This window comes from Leptodactylus fuscus, chromosome 9 (assembly GCF_031893055.1).
Source record: "Leptodactylus fuscus isolate aLepFus1 chromosome 9, aLepFus1.hap2, whole genome shotgun sequence".
Taxonomy (NCBI): domain Eukaryota; kingdom Metazoa; phylum Chordata; class Amphibia; order Anura; family Leptodactylidae; genus Leptodactylus; species Leptodactylus fuscus.
Genome location: NC_134273.1, coordinates 5,447,892 through 5,468,931, shown reverse-complemented (window position 1 = coordinate 5,468,931; position 21,040 = coordinate 5,447,892). Strand labels below are relative to the sequence as shown.

The 21,040-nt window shown below is 44.6% G+C and overlaps 1 protein-coding gene across 7 annotated transcripts in view; it reads left to right on the top strand.

Moving 5' to 3' along the window:
- The window catches only part of DAB1 (DAB adaptor protein 1), a 499,349-nt gene that overhangs the window by 411,854 nt on the left and 66,455 nt on the right, over positions 1-21,040 (top strand). For all 7 annotated transcript variants that reach the window (XM_075286464.1, XM_075286463.1, XM_075286461.1 and 4 more), the window contains exon 7: positions 7,034-7,132. In XM_075286464.1, coding sequence (XP_075142565.1) covers positions 7,034-7,132 — 99 coding nt within the window. The remainder of the gene's footprint in view (positions 1-7,033; positions 7,133-21,040) is intronic.

Below are 21,040 nucleotides of genomic sequence, written 5' to 3'. Positions count from 1 at the left end.
ATATAAGAGAATAAGCCGCAGCGAACGCCGATATCTGAGAGTCTCCAAGCAGTCGTGTGCTCAAATGTGATCGGATAGTCATCTGCGGGAAGACAAGAAGAGAGATGAAGAGGAAGGCGAGGAGGATGGTGACCCTATGGTAGAGTCCTCACCAACCTCACCATGAAGTTATCTCAAGGCCGGCACTGTCATCTGATAGACCCCCACTAGTGAACTGATAGACCCCCAATAGTGATCTGATAGGCCACCAATAGTGAACTTATAGACCCCCAATAGTGAACTTATAGACCCCCAATAGTAATCTGATAGACCCCCAATAATGATCTCAAAGACCCCCGATAGTGATCTGATATACCCCCAATAATGATCTCAAAGACCCCAATAGTGATCTGATAGATCCCCAATAGTGATCTGATAGACCGCCAATAGTAATCTGATAGACCCCCAATAATGATCTCAAAGACCCCCGATAGTGATCTGATATACCCCCAATAATGATCTCAAAGACCCCAATAGTGATCTGATAGATCCCCAATAGTGATCTGATAGACCGCCAATAGTAATCTGATAGACCCCCAATAGTGAACTGATAAACTCCCAATAGTGAACTGATGGACCCCCAATAGTGAACTGATAAACCCCCTATGGTAATCTGATAAACCTCCAATAATGATCTCAAAGACCCCCGATAGTGATCTGATAGACCTCCAATAGTAATCTGATAGATCCCCTATAGTGAGCTGATGAACCCCCTGTAGTGATCTGATAGACCCTCACTAGTAATCTGATAGACCTCCAATAGTGATCTCATGGATCCCCAATAGTGATGTGGAAGACCCCCAACATAAATCTGATAGTGATCCTACATACCCCTGATTTTCATTATTTAGAAAACACAAAAATTACATGAACTGTTGAAAGTGGCGCCTATACAGTCCTATGAAAAAGTTTGGGCACCCCTATTAATCTTAATCATTTTTAGTTCTAAATATTTTGGTGTTTGCAGCAGCCATTTCAGTTTGATATCTCTAATAACTGATGGACACAGTAATATTTCAGGATTGAAATGAGGTTTATTGTACTAACAGAAAATGTGCAATATGCATTAAACCAAAATTTGACCGGTGCAAAGGTATGGGCACCCTTATCATTTTATTGATTTGAATACTCCTAACTACTTTTTACTGACTTACTGAAGCACAAAATTGGTTTTGTAACCTCAGTGAGCTTTGAACTTCATAGCCAGGTGTATCCAATCATAAGAAAAGGTATTTAAGGTGGCCAATTGCAAGTTGATCTCCTATTTGAATCTCCTCTGAAGAGTGGCATCATGGGCTACTCAAAACAACTCTCAAATGATCTGAAAACAAAGATTGTTCAACATAGTTGTTCAGGGGAAGGATACAAAAAGTTGTCTCAGAGATTTAACCTGTCAGTTTCCACTGTGAGGAACATAGTAAGGAAATGGAAGACCACAGGGACAGTTCTTGTTAAGCCCAGAAGTGGCAGGCCAAGAAAAATATCAGAAAGGCAGAGAAGAAGAATGGTGAGAAGAGTCAAGGACAATCCACAGACACCTCCAAAGAGCTGCAGCATCATCTTGCTGCAGATGCTGTCACTGTGCATCGGTCAACTATACAGCGCACTTTGCACAAGGAGAAGCTGTATGGGAGAGTGATGAGAAAGAAGCCGTTTCTGCAAGCACGCCACAAACAGAGTCACTGCCTGAGCGATGCAAAAGCACATTTGGACAAGCCAGCTTCATTTTGGAAGAAGGTCCTGTGGACTGATGAAACAAAGATTGAGTTGTTTGGTCATACAAAAAGGCGTTATGCATGGCGTCCAAAAAAAACAGCATTCCAAGAAAAACACATGCTACCCACTGTAAAATTTGGTGGAGGTTCCATCATGCTTTGGGGCTGTGTGACCAATGCCGGCACCGGGAATCTTGTTAAAGTTGAGGGTCGCATGGATTCCACTCAGTATCAGCAGATTCTTGAGAATAATGTTCAAGAATCAGTGACGAAGTTGAAGTTACGCCGGGGATGGATATTTCAGCAATACAATGTCCAAACACTGCTCCAAATCGACTCAGGCATTCATGCAGAGGAACAATTACAATGTTCTGGAATGGCCATCCCAGTCCCCAGACCTGAATATCATTGAACATCTGTGGGATGATGTGAAGCGGGCTGTCCATGCTCGGCGACCATCTAACTTAACTGAACTTGAATTGTTTTGCAAAGAGGAATGGTCCAAAATCCCTTTATCCAGGATCCAGGAACTGATTAACAGCTACAGGAAGCGACTAGAGGCTGTTATCTTTGCAAAAGGAGGATCTACTAAATATTAATGTCACTTATCTGTTGAGGTGCCCATACTTTTGCATCGGTCAAATTTTGGTTTAATGCCTATTGCACATTTTCTGTTAGTACAATAAACCTCATTTCAATCCTGAAATATTACTGTGTCCATCAGTTATTAGATATATCAAACTGAAATGGCTGCTGCAAATACCAAAATATTTAGAACTAAAAATGATTAAAATTAATAGGGGTGCCCAAACTTTTTCATAGGACTGTATATGTCACATGTCACTGGACACCAGGACCCGGAGAACTGGACCGCTGGCCACTAAGACATAGAGAAGTGAACCAATGGATGCCAGGACCATGAGGAACTGCTGAACATCAGGACCTAGAGATACCACCAGATACCAGGGCCTGGAGAACCGAAACACTGCACACCAGAGTAGATAACTGCAATACTGGACCCCAGAACCTGGAGAACTGAACCTTGTGACACTGAGACCTGGACAACTGAACCAATGGACACCAAGAAAAAGACAGCAGAACCACTGGACACCAGGACCTAGAGAACTAAATCATCAACTGGAAACCAAAACCTAAAAAGGTGAAATACTGGACACCAGGATCTACAGAAGGGAACCACAGGACCCTAGAGTTTGAAAAACCAACCCACTAGACACAAGGGCTTTGTGAAGTAAAACACTGGACACCAGAATCTAAATATATGGGCCACTGGACACCAGGGACTGGGAAAGAAAAACAGCAAACACCAAGGATTAGAGAACCAGAGATCTAGACCCTGGAGGTGGGGGCAATAAAATAATGCACCGTAACACTGGACAACACTGGGCTCTGCTCTGACCACTGTATACTAGGGACTGGGCCTGGGCACTAGGAACCTCTTTATAGTAGGGGGGTCTCACACAGACCAGCGATCAATGAGAAATTAGACCCCACTGATACCAAGTTCTGTAAACTAGAGACTGGGGGCCAATATCCAGGGTCACTATGTCTTGGAGCACTGGGAGACTGTGGCCCCGGGGCAGGACATGACTGGACCTCTGGGGCTCCCGACCCCTTCACCCTGCCAGATCTGCCCATATTACCCTCTTTACCAGCTCCCCACTCAGCAGCCCATGTTGGACGCCACCGGTCTAAATATTTCGCCTGATTTTGAGCGCGCTTTCCGCCTTCGTAATAAGCGATTTTTTCATTAGTAATTCCTTTTATCACCCTGGAAATATTCACATTAGAAATTAGTTTTAATCCCCTCCATTTCCACTTTACCAACATGCGGCCCCGACACCTGCTGATAAAATACGCCAACCGTCGCGTCCGGGAAAATGTCCCCTTGTCCGCGAGATGCTGGATGCTTTTCTTCCCAATAATTGAGAGGTTTATCAGAGCTGGGGGAATGATGGCGGCGCCCGGGAGGTCTTACAGATTAATGTTCTTGTCTTGTAAGCAAGCGAAGCGGCCTTTATCCCGAGCTGTGTGACACAAGGGTTTCTGCTCCATCTCAATAATTTCTGCACAAAGCGCGAAGGTTTCCCTGTGAATACACAAACCCGTGATTGCCACTAATGCATCCGTCTCCGAGGCGTCCAAAAAGCTGCGAGGCAAAGCAAGTCAATGGCGCTGACATTTATTACTTCACAGATATCATAGGGATGCCCGGAACAGACACAACGTTACAATGTTACAGAATCACCCCAAACCTTATACTTGTGTCCAAACTCTTCCAGGGAGACTCCTCCTTATGGCAAAGACTTAACCCCGTCAGCACCCGGCCTAGTTTGGACTAGTTTTTTTTTTTTTTACTTTTATTATTTATTTATTATTATTTTTATTTTTTTTTTACTTTGGGCTTGCTCCTGGCTCGCTCGATCCTTCTGTATTGCAGTATATTTTACATTCGAGCAAGTGTAGCAGTCAGTAGTAGCCCCTATTGTCTTAACAGTGGTGTTTTGCTGCCATCTACTGGTGTGAAGAAATATAGCCTGGGACTGTACTACTGTGAGACAATAATCACCCTGTTCTGTTTGGTAAATGGTGCGGTCCAGAGGAAGTGACGTGAGCAGCGTGGTGTGGGCCCAGAGTGTGTGCTGTGAGGACCTGGGAGAGGCCATTGCTGCTGTAGGCCATAGTAGAAGGCCTGAAACACTGCAGAGACTGACTGGAGAAAGCGGCAGTGTTGTGGAGATTGTTCTGGAGACTAAAGCCGGACTGTGCCTTGGACTTTGTTCAGACCTTCACCCAAGACAGAAGCAAGACAGAGTCTGCTGAGTTCCTGGACAGGCCTGCATCGAGGGAGCACCACAGAGAACTGAGAGACTGTATAAACCCGGTACCGTACAAGTATCTCAGGGACAGCTAGGGCCAGTTTATAGCGGGCGTTATCCTCATACTGTTATATGTAACTTAGTTTTATTTTGTTGATTCCTTCCCATTTTCCATAAGTAAATTGTGTTATATACCTGCCAGTGTGCGTCTGTCTCCTAGTCGCGGATCCTCGTTACCTGCTGGCCCGGACTTACATTTTGGCGTAGTCGGCAGGATCCGTAGCTCAGGAGACATGTCGGACAGGGAAGAGGGAACCTCTGCCGGGTCAAGCTCAGGCGCCCCAGCTGATAGTCCCAATGTAGCTGTTTTACCAGGAAGGAGAATGGTGCCGCCGGGCTCAGTGATGAGCCAAGTGACAAAATTTAATGGATGTAATATGACGGTAGCTGAATGGGCAGATCAGATACGAGGCTTACAGCAGATATATGACATTGCACCAGATGTGATAGTACAGTTAGCCACACTGACGCTGACAGGGGACGCCAAGACGACTGTCAGGCTACAACCAGCTAATGAGAAAAAGACATTTGATGAAGTAGTGACTTTGTTAGAGACCATTTATGGAGAGACAGCATCATTAGGTTCCCTAAAGGTCAGGTTCTTTCAGCGAACCCAGTCAGAAACTGAAACTCTCCCTCAGTATGCCAATGCCCTACAAGAACTACTCAATGACGTTAGGGAAAAGGTGTGGGAGACCTCAACCTCGAAGACGCCGATGAATTTCCTTATCGAGGTCTGCCCACTTGGATTCAGGCTCACCGTCAGAGATTAGAGACTGTCCACCGGATAGTACGTGAGAGACTACAAGAACAAGTTCACCCTAATCATCGGCCGGTGCAGGACACCCCTCTTAAAGTGGGCGACTTAGTCTTGGTACGAGTAAAGAAGCCACTAGGGAAATTGGACAGTAGGTGGGAACCTGACCCTTACTGCATTGTGGCCCACCCTCATGTTGATAGTCCCGTTTACCAAGTCCAAAATACCCTGACCAAGCAGACGCGGACGCTACACCGTGACATGTTACGCCCATGTCAGTCTCAGGGGCCAGTTCAGAACGACAGAGAGGAAGTGACTATGACACACCCCTCCACAAGTGAGCCCTGGTTGTGGGATGACGATGATGATAACGGGGGTGTTGTGGAAGCTGTGACCACCCCGACAGTAACTGGGCCTGCAACAGTAGTGACACCCCCGACTGCCATATCTGACCGTCCTAATGAGAGACCGACCTCTACACTTGCTGATGATATGACAAGCTTGCGGCGGACTAGTCGCTCCACAGCGGGTGTACCGCCAGTGCGTTATGCCCAGAATGAGTTTGTTTGGCCAGCGGTCCATCGTTACATCACAACATTGCGATTACAGAAATGTGTTGATGGGGCTATTGTTGTCAGGGACTGCCAACATTCGACTGGGGGGGTATGTAGCAGTCAGTAGTAGCCCCTATTGTCTTAACAGTGGTGTTTTGCTGCCATCTACTGGTGTGAAGAAATATAGCCTGGGACTGTACTACTGTGAGACAATAATCACCCTGTTCTGTTTGGTAAATGGTGCGGTCCAGAGGAAGTGACGTGAGCAGCGTGGTGTGGGCCCAGAGTGTGTGTGCTGTGAGGACCTGTGAGAGGCCATTGCTGCTGTAGGCCATAGTAGAAGGCCTGAAACACTGCAGAGACTGACTGGAGAAAGCGGCAGTGTTGTGGAGATTGTTCTGGAGACTAAAGCCGGACTGTGCCTTGGACTTTGTTCAGACCTTCACCCAAGACAGAAGCAAGACAGAGTCTGCTGAGTTCCTGGACAGGCCTGCATCGAGGGAGCACCACAGAGAGCTGAGAGAGACTGTATAAACCCGGTACCGTACAAGTATCTCAGGGACAGCTAGGGCCAGTTTATAGGGGGCGTTATCCTCATACTGTTATATGTAACTTAGTTTTATTTTGTTGATTCCTTCCCATTTTTCATAAGTAAATTGTGTTATATACCTGCCAGTGTGCGTCTGTCTCCTAGTCGCGGATCCTCGTTACCTGCTGGCCCGGACTTACACAAGTACTGTTTGGATCAGCCGATCCTATGAACTCCATAATAAACCTGTACACACAGACCTCCCCCTAGTGGTAATGGCAGGAAGTGCACTCTATGGGGTGAATTGGAGCATGCATGGTGTGGGCAGATCCTCGCTACTGCCCCACTTTTTAGTAATACAACTTTAGCAGAATTACAATCTGACCTGTAAAAGTTTGACAGACTGTATCTGTGTAGTAGAAGCGACTGAACGTCGCGGCCGCCTCGTCCTTTCTCACTTCAGCTGAATTTTTCAAAGGGCCTGAGAATAATGGGGTCACCGTCTAACCCCAGATTTATCTATTTTTTTCTTCTCTCGACAGGGTATTGCAGCGGGAGCGCGATCAAAAGGTGAACACAAACAGAAAGTCTTTTTAACCGTTTCCTTTGGAGGAATCAAGATCTTTGATGAAAAGACCGGTGTAAGTAACCGCACGAAAACCGCCAGTGCTTAATATACTCAGGGAACTGGATACAGACATCCCCGGAAAACCACCTGCTTGTGTGTGCGCCTCTGCTACCTCTGCTGCCCCTGCTACCCCCACTGCCTCTGCTACCCCCTCCTCTGCTGCTTCTGCTGTAGTCACTGCTGCCCCCTCCTCTGCTGCCCCCACTGCCTCCGCTGTCCCCACTCACGCTGCCTCTTCTACCCCCTCCTCTGCTGCTTCTGCCGTCGCCACCTTTGCTGCCACCACTTCTTCTGTCTCTGCTGCCCCCTCCTCCGCTGCCTCTGCTGCCCCCACCCCCGCTGCCTCCGCTGCCCCTTTCTCTGGACCCCCTCCTCCGCTGCCTCTGCTGCCCCCTCCTCCGCTGACCCCTTCTCTGGACCCCCTCCTCCGCTGCCCCCTTCTCTGAACCCCCTCCTCCGCTGCCCCCTTCTCTGGACCCCCTCCTCCGCTGCCTCTGCTGCCCCCACCCCCGCTGCCTCCGCTGACCCCTTCTCTGGACCCCTCCTCTGCTGCCTCTGTTGCCCCCTCCTCCGCTGCCTCTGCTGCCCCCACCCCCGCTGCCTCTGCTGCCCCACCCCCGCTGCCTCTGCTGCCCCCACCCCCGTTGCCACCTCCTCCGCTGCCTTCGCTTCTGCATTTATGTATTTGCTATTTTTAAAACTGTTACATTGTATTCGGCAATTTGAGGGGATTCTGCGCGCAGGCGACTTGTTATTTTCTGCATTGATCCGTCCCTTCTTCTCCTTCTTAGTAAAAATCAAAAAGATTCTTCCTGCTCCTATTTTAAAGGGTAACACACCTTAAAGGGAAAGTGTCACCAAAAATAACCTAATTTTTAAACCACATGTTTAAGTTAATCAAATCTTTAAAGAAGTTTTTTCCCTAGTAGTGTCCTTTGCAGCAGTCGCCTCACTTACGCTAGGGTCACGTTAGCCCTGGGGTTTCTGTTCTTTGGGACTGCTTACCTGCAGACTGTATAGACTATAATGCGGACCAGCGGGTTTCCACTGATACAATACTGAAATCGGCAGAGAGAAAACGGTATGGGGGGGAGAAAGTCCCCAAAAGCTAGTGTGAACGAACCCTTACATCACAAACACTATAAGATAACACTGCTATAGATAACACTACTGCCCCATCATTACATCACTACTGACAATAGATGATGTCACCGCTTATCCCCTCCCCCTCCCTGCACAGAACTCTCATTCTATTGCTATTGCTGTCTATGGCCATGACTGTGCTGTAAAGCAGATCACTAAATGCTGTTAGTAGAGCAGAGGAGAAGCTCAGGCAAGATGGCCGCCCCCATAATCACGGACAGAAAATAGAATAAAAAATTCTATAATCCAAATATCAAAACAGATTCAAAATGTTTCTTCCTATTCCTTTAAGAGCCATAACACCAGAAAGCAAACATTGCCTGGTGACTAGTAACGATCCTGGGCCCCCGGCCAGCACAGGGTTAATCGTCAATTAATTTTCCGGGCTTGTTTAGAGAGAGATTATGCTGATTTTGCCTTGAAAACAAGCGGTTACCTTCAGATGGAAAGCAAACAGACATACTAATTGGCTGATTCCAGACAGAGATGTATTGTGCGGCGGCTGCTATCTAAGGCGAGCAGCCTGTTCTACCGCGGCGGCGGCGGCCACCAGGGACTGCGCTTTCTTGCTTGTGTCTGCTCCACTACAAGACATCTGACTGCGGTACACAGGGGAGCCGAGGAAGGAGGGGAGCGGCAGCACCTGGACCCTGCAGATGGGGGACCTGACACCGGCGCTCGTGGCGCTTCATCAGTCCTGCAGAATCTGCAACCAGCAGCGGATCTGGTAACACGTCGCGGGGGACGGACGCAGCAGATGCTCGGGACATTCCTGAAGGCAATTAATAGAAGAATGTGGACAGGAAGAAGAATGGATGAAGGAAGGCGAGAAGGAGGATAAAATATTCTATTATTATTATTATTAGTAGTAGTATTAGTGTTATTTTGTATCAGTGATCTTCTGGATACATTCTGCTCTCCCTATAACCGCTGCTCACTACTTGTATGGATACATTGGTTATTAAGCTCTATTCACATTGTATCTATGGGATAGTGATCGGCGAACCTCACCAGATTTCTTTCACCTGAAAATATCATTTTGGACCAAACTCATAAAACTAAAAGTAGAAGAACTGAGAGGTCATGGGAAAACCAAAAACATCTCCTCCGCTTTCCTTGCTGCATCCCCTGACCTTCCGGACTTCCAGGCTCTTCTCCATCTTCCCCAGCCCCCGGTCACTACTGAGGCTCCACCCAGGTCACTTTTTGAAGACTCTATCTGACAGTGGGCGTGGCCAGCCTGCAGATGTATCAATGTAACTTTTTGAAAATGTTGCAAAAAATAGTTTCAGTCCCCGATAGTAAAAAAGTGACACAGAGAGAGAAAGGAGCAAAGTCATCAAATGTGACACAAATTATAGGAATAGAAACTCTAGAAACACTGACCAGATATTCCCTTTATAATAAATACTCCCTATTAGGTTTAGTAGCTGGCAGGCGGTATGTTACTGGGTATAGCTGGCAGGCGGTATGTTACTGGGTATAGCTGGCAGGCGGTATGTTACTGGGTATAGCTGGCAGGCGGTATGTTACTGGGTATAGCAGGCAGGCGGTATGTTACTGGGTGTAGCAGGCAGGCGGTATGTTACTGGGTATAGCTGGCAGGCGGTATGTTACTGGGTGTAGCAGGCAGGCGGTATGTTACTGGGTATAGCTGGCAGGCGGTATGTTACTGGGTATAGCTGGCAGGCGGTATGTTACTGGGTATAGCTGGCAGGCGGTATGTTACTGGGTATAGCTGGCAGGCGGTATGTTACTGGGTGTAGCAGGCAGGCGGTATGTTACTGGGTATAGCTGGCAGGCGGTATGTTACTGGGTATAGCAGGCAGGCGGTATGTTACTGGGTATAGCTGGCAGGCGGTATGTTACTGGGTATAGCTGGCAGGCGGTATGTTACTGGGTATAGCTGGCAGGCGGTATGTTACTGGGTATAGCTGGCAGGCGGTATGTTACTGGGTGTAGCAGGCAGGCGGTATGTTACTGGGTATAGCTGGCAGGCGGTATGTTACTGGGTATAGCTGGCAGGCGGTATGTTACTGGGTGTAGCAGGCAGGCGGTCTGTTACTGGGTATAGCTGGCAGGCGGTATGTTACTGGGTGTAGCAGGCAGGCGGTATGTTACTGGGTGTAGCAGGCAGGCGGTATGTTACTGGGTGTAGCAGGCAGGCGGTATGTTACTGGGTATAGCTGGCAGGCGGTATGTTACTGGGTGTAGCAGGCAGGCGGTATGTTACTGGGTATAGCTGGCAGGCGGTATGTTACTGGGTATAGCTGGCAGGCGGTATGTTACTGGGTGTAGCAGGCAGGCGGTATGTTACTGGGTATAGCAGGCAGGCGGTATGTTACTGGGTATAGCTGGCAGGCGGTATGTTACTGGGTATAGCTGGCAGGCGGTATGTTACTGGGTGTAGCAGGCAGGCGGTCTGTTACTGGGTATAGCAGGCAGGCGGTATGTTACTGGGTATAGCTGGCAGGCGGTATGTTACTGGGTGTAGCAGGCAGGCGGTCTGTTACTGGGTGTAGCAGGCAGGCGGTATGTTACTGGGTATAGCAGGCAGGCGGTATGTTACTGGGTATAGCAGGCAGGCGGTATGTTACTGGGTATAGCTGGCAGGCGGTATGTTACTGGGTATAGCTGGCAGGCGGTATGTTACTGGGTATAGCTGGCAGGCGGTATGTTACTGGGTATAGCAGGCAGGCGGTATGTTACTGGGTATAGCTGGCAGGCGGTATGTTACTGGGTATAGCTGGCAGGCGGTATGTTACTGGGTATAGCTGGCAGGCGGTATGTTACTGGGTATAGCAGGCAGGCGGTATGTTACTGGGTATAGCTGGCAGGCGGTATGTTACTGGGTATAGCTGGCAGGCGGTATGTTACTGGGTGTAGCAGGCAGGCGGTATGTTACTGGGTGTAGCAGGCAGGCGGTATGTTACTGGGTATAGCTGGCAGGCGGTATGTTTAGTGAGTATAGTTGTACAGTCTCTGCTTATCAGCCCATATACTTGCTACAATGTATCACATCCTCATATATATATATATATATATATATATATATATATATATGTAACATTTTGCACTTACACAAACACACTACTCTGTGTATCACTTTATTATATATGATGGGATTTACATTTCTCTTCTTTCACTTCATTTTGTCACTTGACAAAAATAAACTATTAACCCTTTCTTACCGCACAGCATTGTTCCCACACATGCTTAATACTTTTGCACAGCACTGTACATCAGACTATTGCTTGATGCCTGCAGGCAGTTATGGCTGTGTTCATCCTGAGCTTCATGGTTCACGATTACAATGGTAGAATCTCCCTTTGAATGCTGCCCCCAGTGGTCTGGATGTCTCACCCCTGATAATCTGACACTAGAGTCCGGGATACCAGAGACCGCCAGGATGACACAACTTTCTATAGTTCGGATAATCAGATCCGTACATTGCTAATAAACAGTTAATTGAGTTCCATCAGTTTGTGGTATTGTCTCGTACTAGTCACCGGTAACCTCGTCAGCGCGGCGATATTAATTGTCTTATTAATTAGCGCTATTTACGCTCATCATTAGGTGGGAATATGAGGGTGGATTTTATTAAACTGCGATTCTTTCCTCCAACATCTCCAATTAATGAGGCTGTTTACCCAGCGCAGACCCTGTGGAGGTTCCTTAATGTGGCCGCTAATTACTTGTTCGTTAGGAGAGAAAAAATCTGCTGTTTTCTGAGATAGGTACGAAGGTGGGAATTAAAGGGACGCCGCGCCATTAGTTACCGCACGTTCTCCGTAAGTATCGCCACTTCTGCGCAGACGGTAAATGATAGAATTCACAATCCGGATTTTAGTGGCGATTTCCACTTCCGTAAATTCTGCCTCTGCTTTCAAGATGGCTCCCTGGTAAAAGGACGGAAGCGGGAATTAATACCGGATCTGTTGCGCCTCATTATTGCGTTATAAACGACAGTCATTCGCTTCATTAAGTTTGTTTTACTTGATCTGTCACCGAACAAATGTGCGTTACACAAACGAGGATTGAGGATCCCGCAAGAGCACCGGCCACGAAGGAGGCAATTTAAAAAAAATTAAAAATTAAAAATTTTTTTTTGCATTTCTTTATCACTGCTCTTAATTACAGAAGATTTTGCGAATGAGAATCAGTTAGCGCGATATAATGTGGAATCTTCGTTACATGTTAAGTACGGCACATTTACAAACCTAATGAAGAGGCATCTGTCAGGCGAGGAAGGCGAAACCGCCGCGAATCTGCGAGCGCTGCCATCACTTACACATGTATTCTCCACTGAAAGCCCTCACCCATATGGTGACATTTCCCTGCAAATATGGCGGCAATACAAGCCAAAGGCAAAGCACTCAGAGATAATACACACAGTGATGTCACAGGACAGGATAATACACACAGTGATGTCACAGTACAGGATAATACACACAGTGATGTCACAGTACAGGATAATACACACAGTGATGTCACAGTACAGAGATAATACACACAGTGATGTCACAGTACAGGATAATACATACAGTGATGTCACAGTACAGGGATAATACACACAGTGATGTCACAGTACAGGATAATACACACAGTGACGTCACAGTACAGGATAATACACACAGTGATGTCACAGTACAGAGATAATACACACAGTGATGTCACAGTACAGGATAATACACACAGTGATGTCACAGTACAGGATAATACACACAGTGATGTCACAGTACAGGGATAATACACACAGTGATGTCACAGTACAGGATAATACACACAGTGATGTCACAGTACAGGGTAATACACACAGTGATGTCACAGTACAGGATAATACACACAGTGATGTCACAGTACAGGGATAATACACACAGTGATGTCACAGTACAGGGTAATACACACAGTGATGTCACAGTACAGAGATAATACACACAGTGATGTCACAGTACACAGATAATACACACAGTGATGTCACAGTACAGAGATAATACACACAGTGATGTCACAGTACAGGGATAATACACAGTGATGTCACAGTACAGGATAATACACACAGTGATGTCACAGTACAGAGATAATACACACAGTGATGTCACAGTACAGGATAATACACACAGTGATGTCACAGTACAGGATAATACACACAGTGATGTCACAGTACAGGATAATACACACAGTGATGTCACAGTACAGAGATAATACACACAGTGATGTCACAGTACAGAGATAATACACACAGTGATGTCACAGTACAGGATAATACACACAGTGATGTCACAGTACAGGGATAATACACAGTGATGTCATAGTACAGGATAATACACACAGTGATGTCACAGTACAGAGATAATACACACAGTGATGTCACAGTACAGAGATAATACACACAGTGATGTCACAGTACAGGGATAATACACAGTGATGTCATAGTACAGGATAATACACACAGTGATGTCACAGTACAGAGATAATACACACAGTGATGTCACAGTACAGAGATAATACACACAGTGATGTCACAGTACAGGGATAATACACACAGTGATGTCACAGTACAGGATAATACACACAGTGATGTCACAGTACAGAGACAATACACACAGTGACGTCACAGTATAGGATAATACACACAGTGACGTCACAGTACAGGATAATACACACAGTGATGTCACAGTACAGGATAATACACACAGTGATGTCACAGTACAGGATAATACACACAGTGATGTCACAGTACAGAGATAATGCACACAGTGATGTCACAGTACAGAGATAATACACACAGTGATGTCACAGTACAGGATAATACACACAGTGATGTCACAGTACAGAGGTAATACACACAGTGACGTCACAGTACAGGATAATACACACAGTGATGTCACAGTACAGAGGTAATACACACAGTGACGTCACAGTACAGGATAATACACACAGTGATGTCACAGTACAGAGATAATGCACACAGTGATGTCACAGTACAGAGATAATACACACAGTGATGTCACAGTACAGGATAATACACACAGTGATGTCACAGTACAGGATAATACACAGTGATGTCACAGTACAGAGATAATACACACAGTGATGTCACAGTACAGAGATAATACACAGTGATGTCACAGTACAGGATAATACACACAGTGATGTCACAGTACAGAGATAATACACACAGTGATGTCACAGTACAGGATAATACACACAGTGATGTCACAGTACAGGATAATACACACAGTGATGTCACAGTACAGGATAATACACACAGTGATGTCACAGTACAGAGATAATACACACAGTGATGTCACAGTACAGAGATAATACACACAGTGATGTCACAGTACAGGATAATACACACAGTGATGTCACAGTACAGGGATAATACACAGTGATGTCATAGTACAGGATAATACACACAGTGATGTCACAGTACAGAGATAATACACACAGTGATGTCACAGTACAGAGATAATACACACAGTGATGTCACAGTACAGGGATAATACACAGTGATGTCATAGTACAGGATAATACACACAGTGATGTCACAGTACAGAGATAATACACACAGTGATGTCACAGTACAGAGATAATACACACAGTGATGTCACAGTACAGGGATAATACACACAGTGATGTCACAGTACAGGATAATACACACAGTGATGTCACAGTACAGAGACAATACACACAGTGACGTCACAGTACAGGATAATACACACAGTGACGTCACAGTACAGGATAATACACACAGTGATGTCACAGTACAGGATAATACACACAGTGATGTCACAGTACAGGATAATACACACAGTGATGTCACAGTACAGAGATAATGCACACAGTGATGTCACAGTACAGAGATAATACACACAGTGATGTCACAGTACAGGATAATACACACAGTGATGTCACAGTACAGAGGTAATACACACAGTGACGTCACAGTACAGGATAATACACACAGTGATGTCACAGTACAGAGGTAATACACAGTGACGTCACAGTACAGGATAATACACACAGTGATGTCACAGTACAGAGATAATGCACACAGTGATGTCACAGTACAGAGATAATACACACAGTGATGTCACAGTACAGGATAATACACACAGTGATGTCACAGTACAGGATAATACACAGTGATGTCACAGTACAGGGATAATACACACAGTGATGTCACAGTACAGGGATAATACACACAGTGATGTCACACTACAGGGATAATACACACAGTGATGTCACAGTACAGAGATAATACACACAGTGATGTCACAGTACAGAGATAATACACACAGTGATGTCACAGTACAGGGATAATACACACAGTGATGTCACAGTACAGGATAATACACACAGTGATGTCACAGTACAGGATAATACACACAGTGATGTCACAGTACAGAGATAATACACACAGTGATGTCACAGCACAGGGATAATACACACAGTGATGTCACAGTACAGAGATAATACACACAGTGATGTCACAGCACAGGGATAATACACACAGTGATGTCACAGTACAGAGATAATACACACAGTGATGTCACAGTACAGGATAATACACACAGTGATGTCACAGTACAGGATAATACACACAGTGATGTCACAGTACAGAGATAATACACACAGTGATGTCACAGTACAGAGATAATACACACAGTGATGTCACAGTACAGGATAATACACACAGTGATGTCACAGTACAGAGATAATACACACAGTGATGTCACAGTACAGAGATAATACACACAGTGATGTCACAGTACAGAGATAATACACACAGTGATGTCACAGTACAGGGATAATACACACAGTGATGTCACAGTACAGGATAATACACACAGTGATGTCACAGTACAGGGATAATACACACAGTGATGTCACAGTACAGGATAATACACACAGTGATGTCACAGTACAGGATAATACACACAGTGATGTCACAGTACAGAGATAATACACACAGTGATGTCACAGTACAGAGATAATACACAGTGATGTCACAGTACAGAGATAATACACACAGTGATGTCACAGTACAGGATAATACACACAGTGATGTCACAGTACAGGATAATACACACAGTGATGTCACAGTACAGGATAATACACACAGTGATGTCACAGTACAGGATAATACACACAGTGATGTCACAGTACAGAGATAATACACACAGTGATGTCACAGTACACAGATAATACACACAGTGATGTCACAGTACAGGATAATACACACAGTGATGTCACAGTACAGAGATAATACACACAGTGACGTCACAGTACAGAGATAATACACACAGTGACGTCACAGTACAGGATAATACACACAGTGACGTCACAGTACAGGATAATACACACAGTGACGTCACAGTACAGGATAATACACACAGTGATGTCACAGTACAGAGATAATACACACAGTGATGTCACAGTACAGAGATAATACACACAGTGATGTCACAGTACAGAGATAATACACACAGTGATGTCACAGTACAGAGATAATACACACAGTGATGTCACAGTACAGAGATAATACACACAGTGATGTCACAGTACAGAGATAATACACACAGTGATGTCACAGTACAGGATAATACACACAGTGATGTCACAGTACAGGATAATACACACAGTGATGTCACAGTACAGGGATAATACACACAGTGATGTCACAGTACAGGATAATACACACAGTGATGTCACAGTACAGGATAATACACACAGTGATGTCACAGTACAGGATAATACACACAGTGATGTCACAGTACAGAGATAATACACACAGTGATGTCACAGTACAGAGATAATACACAGTGATGTCACAGTACAGAGATAATACACACAGTGATGTCACAGTACAGGATAATACACACAGTGATGTCACAGTACAGGATAATACACACAGTGATGTCACAGTACAGGGATAATACACACAGTGATGTCACAGTACAGAGATAATACACACAGTGATGTCACAGTACAGAGATAATACACACAGTGATGTCACAGTACAGGATAATACACACAGTGATGTCACAGTACAGAGATAATACACACAGTGACGTCACAGTACAGGATAATACACAGTGACGTCACAGTACAGAGATAATACACACAGTGACGTCACAGTACAGGATAATACACACAGTGACGTCACAGTACAGGATAATACACACAGTGACGTCACAGTACAGGATAATACACACAGTGACGTCACAGTACAGGATAATACACACAGTGATGTCACAGTACAGGATAATACACACAGTGACGTCACAGTACAGGATAATACACACAGTGACGTCACAGTACAGGATAATACACACAGTGATGTCACAGTACAGGATAATACACACAGTGATGTCACAGTACAGGATAATACACACAGTGATGTCACAGTACAGGATAATACACACAGTGATGTCACAGTACAGGGATAATACACACAGTGATGTCACAGTACAGAGATAATACACACAGTGATGTCACAGTACAGAGATAATACACACAGTGATGTCACAGTACAGGATAATACACACAGTGATGTCACAGTACAGAGATAATACACACAGTGATGTCACAGTACAGGATAATACACACAGTGATGTCACAGTACAGAGATAATACACACAGTGATGTCACAGTACAGAGATAATACACACAGTGATGTCACAGTACAGGATAATACACACAGTGATGTCACAGTACAGGATAATACACACAGTGATGTCACAGTACAGAGATAATGCACACAGTGATGTCACAGTACAGAGATAATACACACAGTGATGTCACAGTACAGGATAATACACACAGTGATGTCACAGTACAGAGGTAATACACACAGTGACGTCACAGTACAGGATAATACACACAGTGATGTCACAGTACAGAGGTAATACACACAGTGACGTCACAGTACAGGATAATACACACAGTGATGTCACAGTACAGAGATAATGCACACAGTGATGTCACAGTACAGAGATAATACACACAGTGATGTCACAGTACAGGATAATACACACAGTGATGTCACAGTACAGGATAATACACAGTGATGTCACAGTACAGAGATAATACACACAGTGATGTCACAGTACAGAGATAATACACAGTGATGTCACAGTACAGGATAATACACACAGTGATGTCACAGTACAGAGATAATACACACAGTGATGTCACAGTACAGGATAATACACACAGTGATGTCACAGTACAGGATAATACACACAGTGATGTCACAGTACAGGATAATACACACAGTGATGTCACAGTACAGAGATAATACACACAGTGATGTCACAGTACAGAGATAATACACACAGTGATGTCACAGTACAGGATAATACACACAGTGATGTCACAGTACAGGGATAATACACAGTGATGTCATAGTACAGGATAATACACACAGTGATGTCACAGTACAGAGATAATACACACAGTGATGTCACAGTACAGAGATAATACACACAGTGATGTCACAGTACAGGGATAATACACAGTGATGTCATAGTACAGGATAATACACACAGTGATGTCACAGTACAGAGATAATACACACAGTGATGTCACAGTACAGAGATAATACACACAGTGATGTCACAGTACAGGGATAATACACACAGTGATGTCACAGTACAGGATAATACACACAGTGATGTCACAGTACAGAGACAATACACACAGTGACGTCACAGTACAGGATAATACACACAGTGACGTCACAGTACAGGATAATACACACAGTGATGTCACAGTACAGGATAATACACACAGTGATGTCACAGTACAGGATAATACACACAGTGATGTCACAGTACAGAGATAATGCACACAGTGATGTCACAGTACAGAGATAATACACACAGTGATGTCACAGTACAGGATAATACACACAGTGATGTCACAGTACAGAGGTAATACACACAGTGACGTCACAGTACAGGATAATACACACAGTGATGTCACAGTACAGAGGTAATACACAGTGACGTCACAGTACAGGATAATACACACAGTGATGTCACAGTACAGAGATAATGCACACAGTGATGTCACAGTACAGAGATAATACACACAGTGATGTCACAGTACAGGATAATACACACAGTGATGTCACAGTACAGGATAATACACAGTGATGTCACAGTACAGGGATAATACACACAGTGATGTCACAGTACAGGGATAATACACACAGTGATGTCACACTACAGGGATAATACACACAGTGATGTCACAGTACAGAGATAATACACACAGTGATGTCACAGTACAGAGATAATACACACAGTGATGTCACAGTACAGGGATAATACACACAGTGATGTCACAGTACAGGATAATACACACAGTGATGTCACAGTACAGGATAATACACACAGTGATGTCACAGTACAGAGATAATACACACAGTGATGTCACAGCACAGGGATAATACACACAGTGATGTCACAGTACAGAGATAATACACACAGTGATGTCACAGCACAGGGATAATACACACAGTGATGTCACAGTACAGAGATAATACACACAGTGATGTCACAGTACAGGATAATACACACAGTGATGTCACAGTACAGGATAATACACACAGTGATGTCACAGTACAGAGATAATACACACAGTGATGTCACAGTACAGAGATAATACACACAGTGATGTCACAGTACAGGATAATACACACAGTGATGTCACAGTACAGAGATAATACACACAGTGATGTCACAGTACAGAGATAATACACACAGTGATGTCACAGTACAGAGATAATACACACAGTGATGTCACAGTACAGGGATAATACACACAGTGATGTCACAGTACAGGATAATACACACAGTGATGTCACAGTACAGGGATAATACACACAGTGATGTCACAGTACAGGATAATACACACAGTGATGTCACAGTACAGGATAATACACACAGTGATGTCACAGTACAGAGATAATACACACAGTGATGTCACAGTACAGAGATAATACACAGTGATGTCACAGTACAGAGATAATACACACAGTGATGTCACAGTACAGGATAATACACACAGTGATGTCACAGTACAGGATAATACACACAGTGATGTCACAGTACAGGATAATACACACAGTGATGTCACAGTACAGGATAATACACACAGTGATGTCACAGTACAGAGATAATACACACAGTGATGTCACAGTACACAGATAATACACACAGTGATGTCACAGTACAGGATAATACACACAGTGATGTCACAGTACAGAGATAATACACACAGTGACGTCACAGTACAGAGATAATACACACAGTGACGTCACAGTACAGGATAATACACACAGTGACGTCACAGTACAGGATAATACACACAGTGACGTCACAGTACAGGATAATACACACAGTGATGTCACAGTACAGAGATAATACACACAGTGATGTCACAGTACAGAGATAATACACACAGTGATGTCACAGTACAGAGATAATACACACAGTGATGTCACAGTACAGAGATAATACACACAGTGATGTCACAGTACAGAGATAATACACACAGTGATGTCACAGTACAGAGATAATACACACAGTGATGTCACAGTACAGGATAATACACACAGTGATGTCACAGTACAGGATAATACACACAGTGATGTCACAGTACAGGGATAATACACACAGTGATGTCACAGTACAGGATAATACACACAGTGATGTCACAGTACAGGATAATACACACAGTGATGTCACAGTACAGGATAATA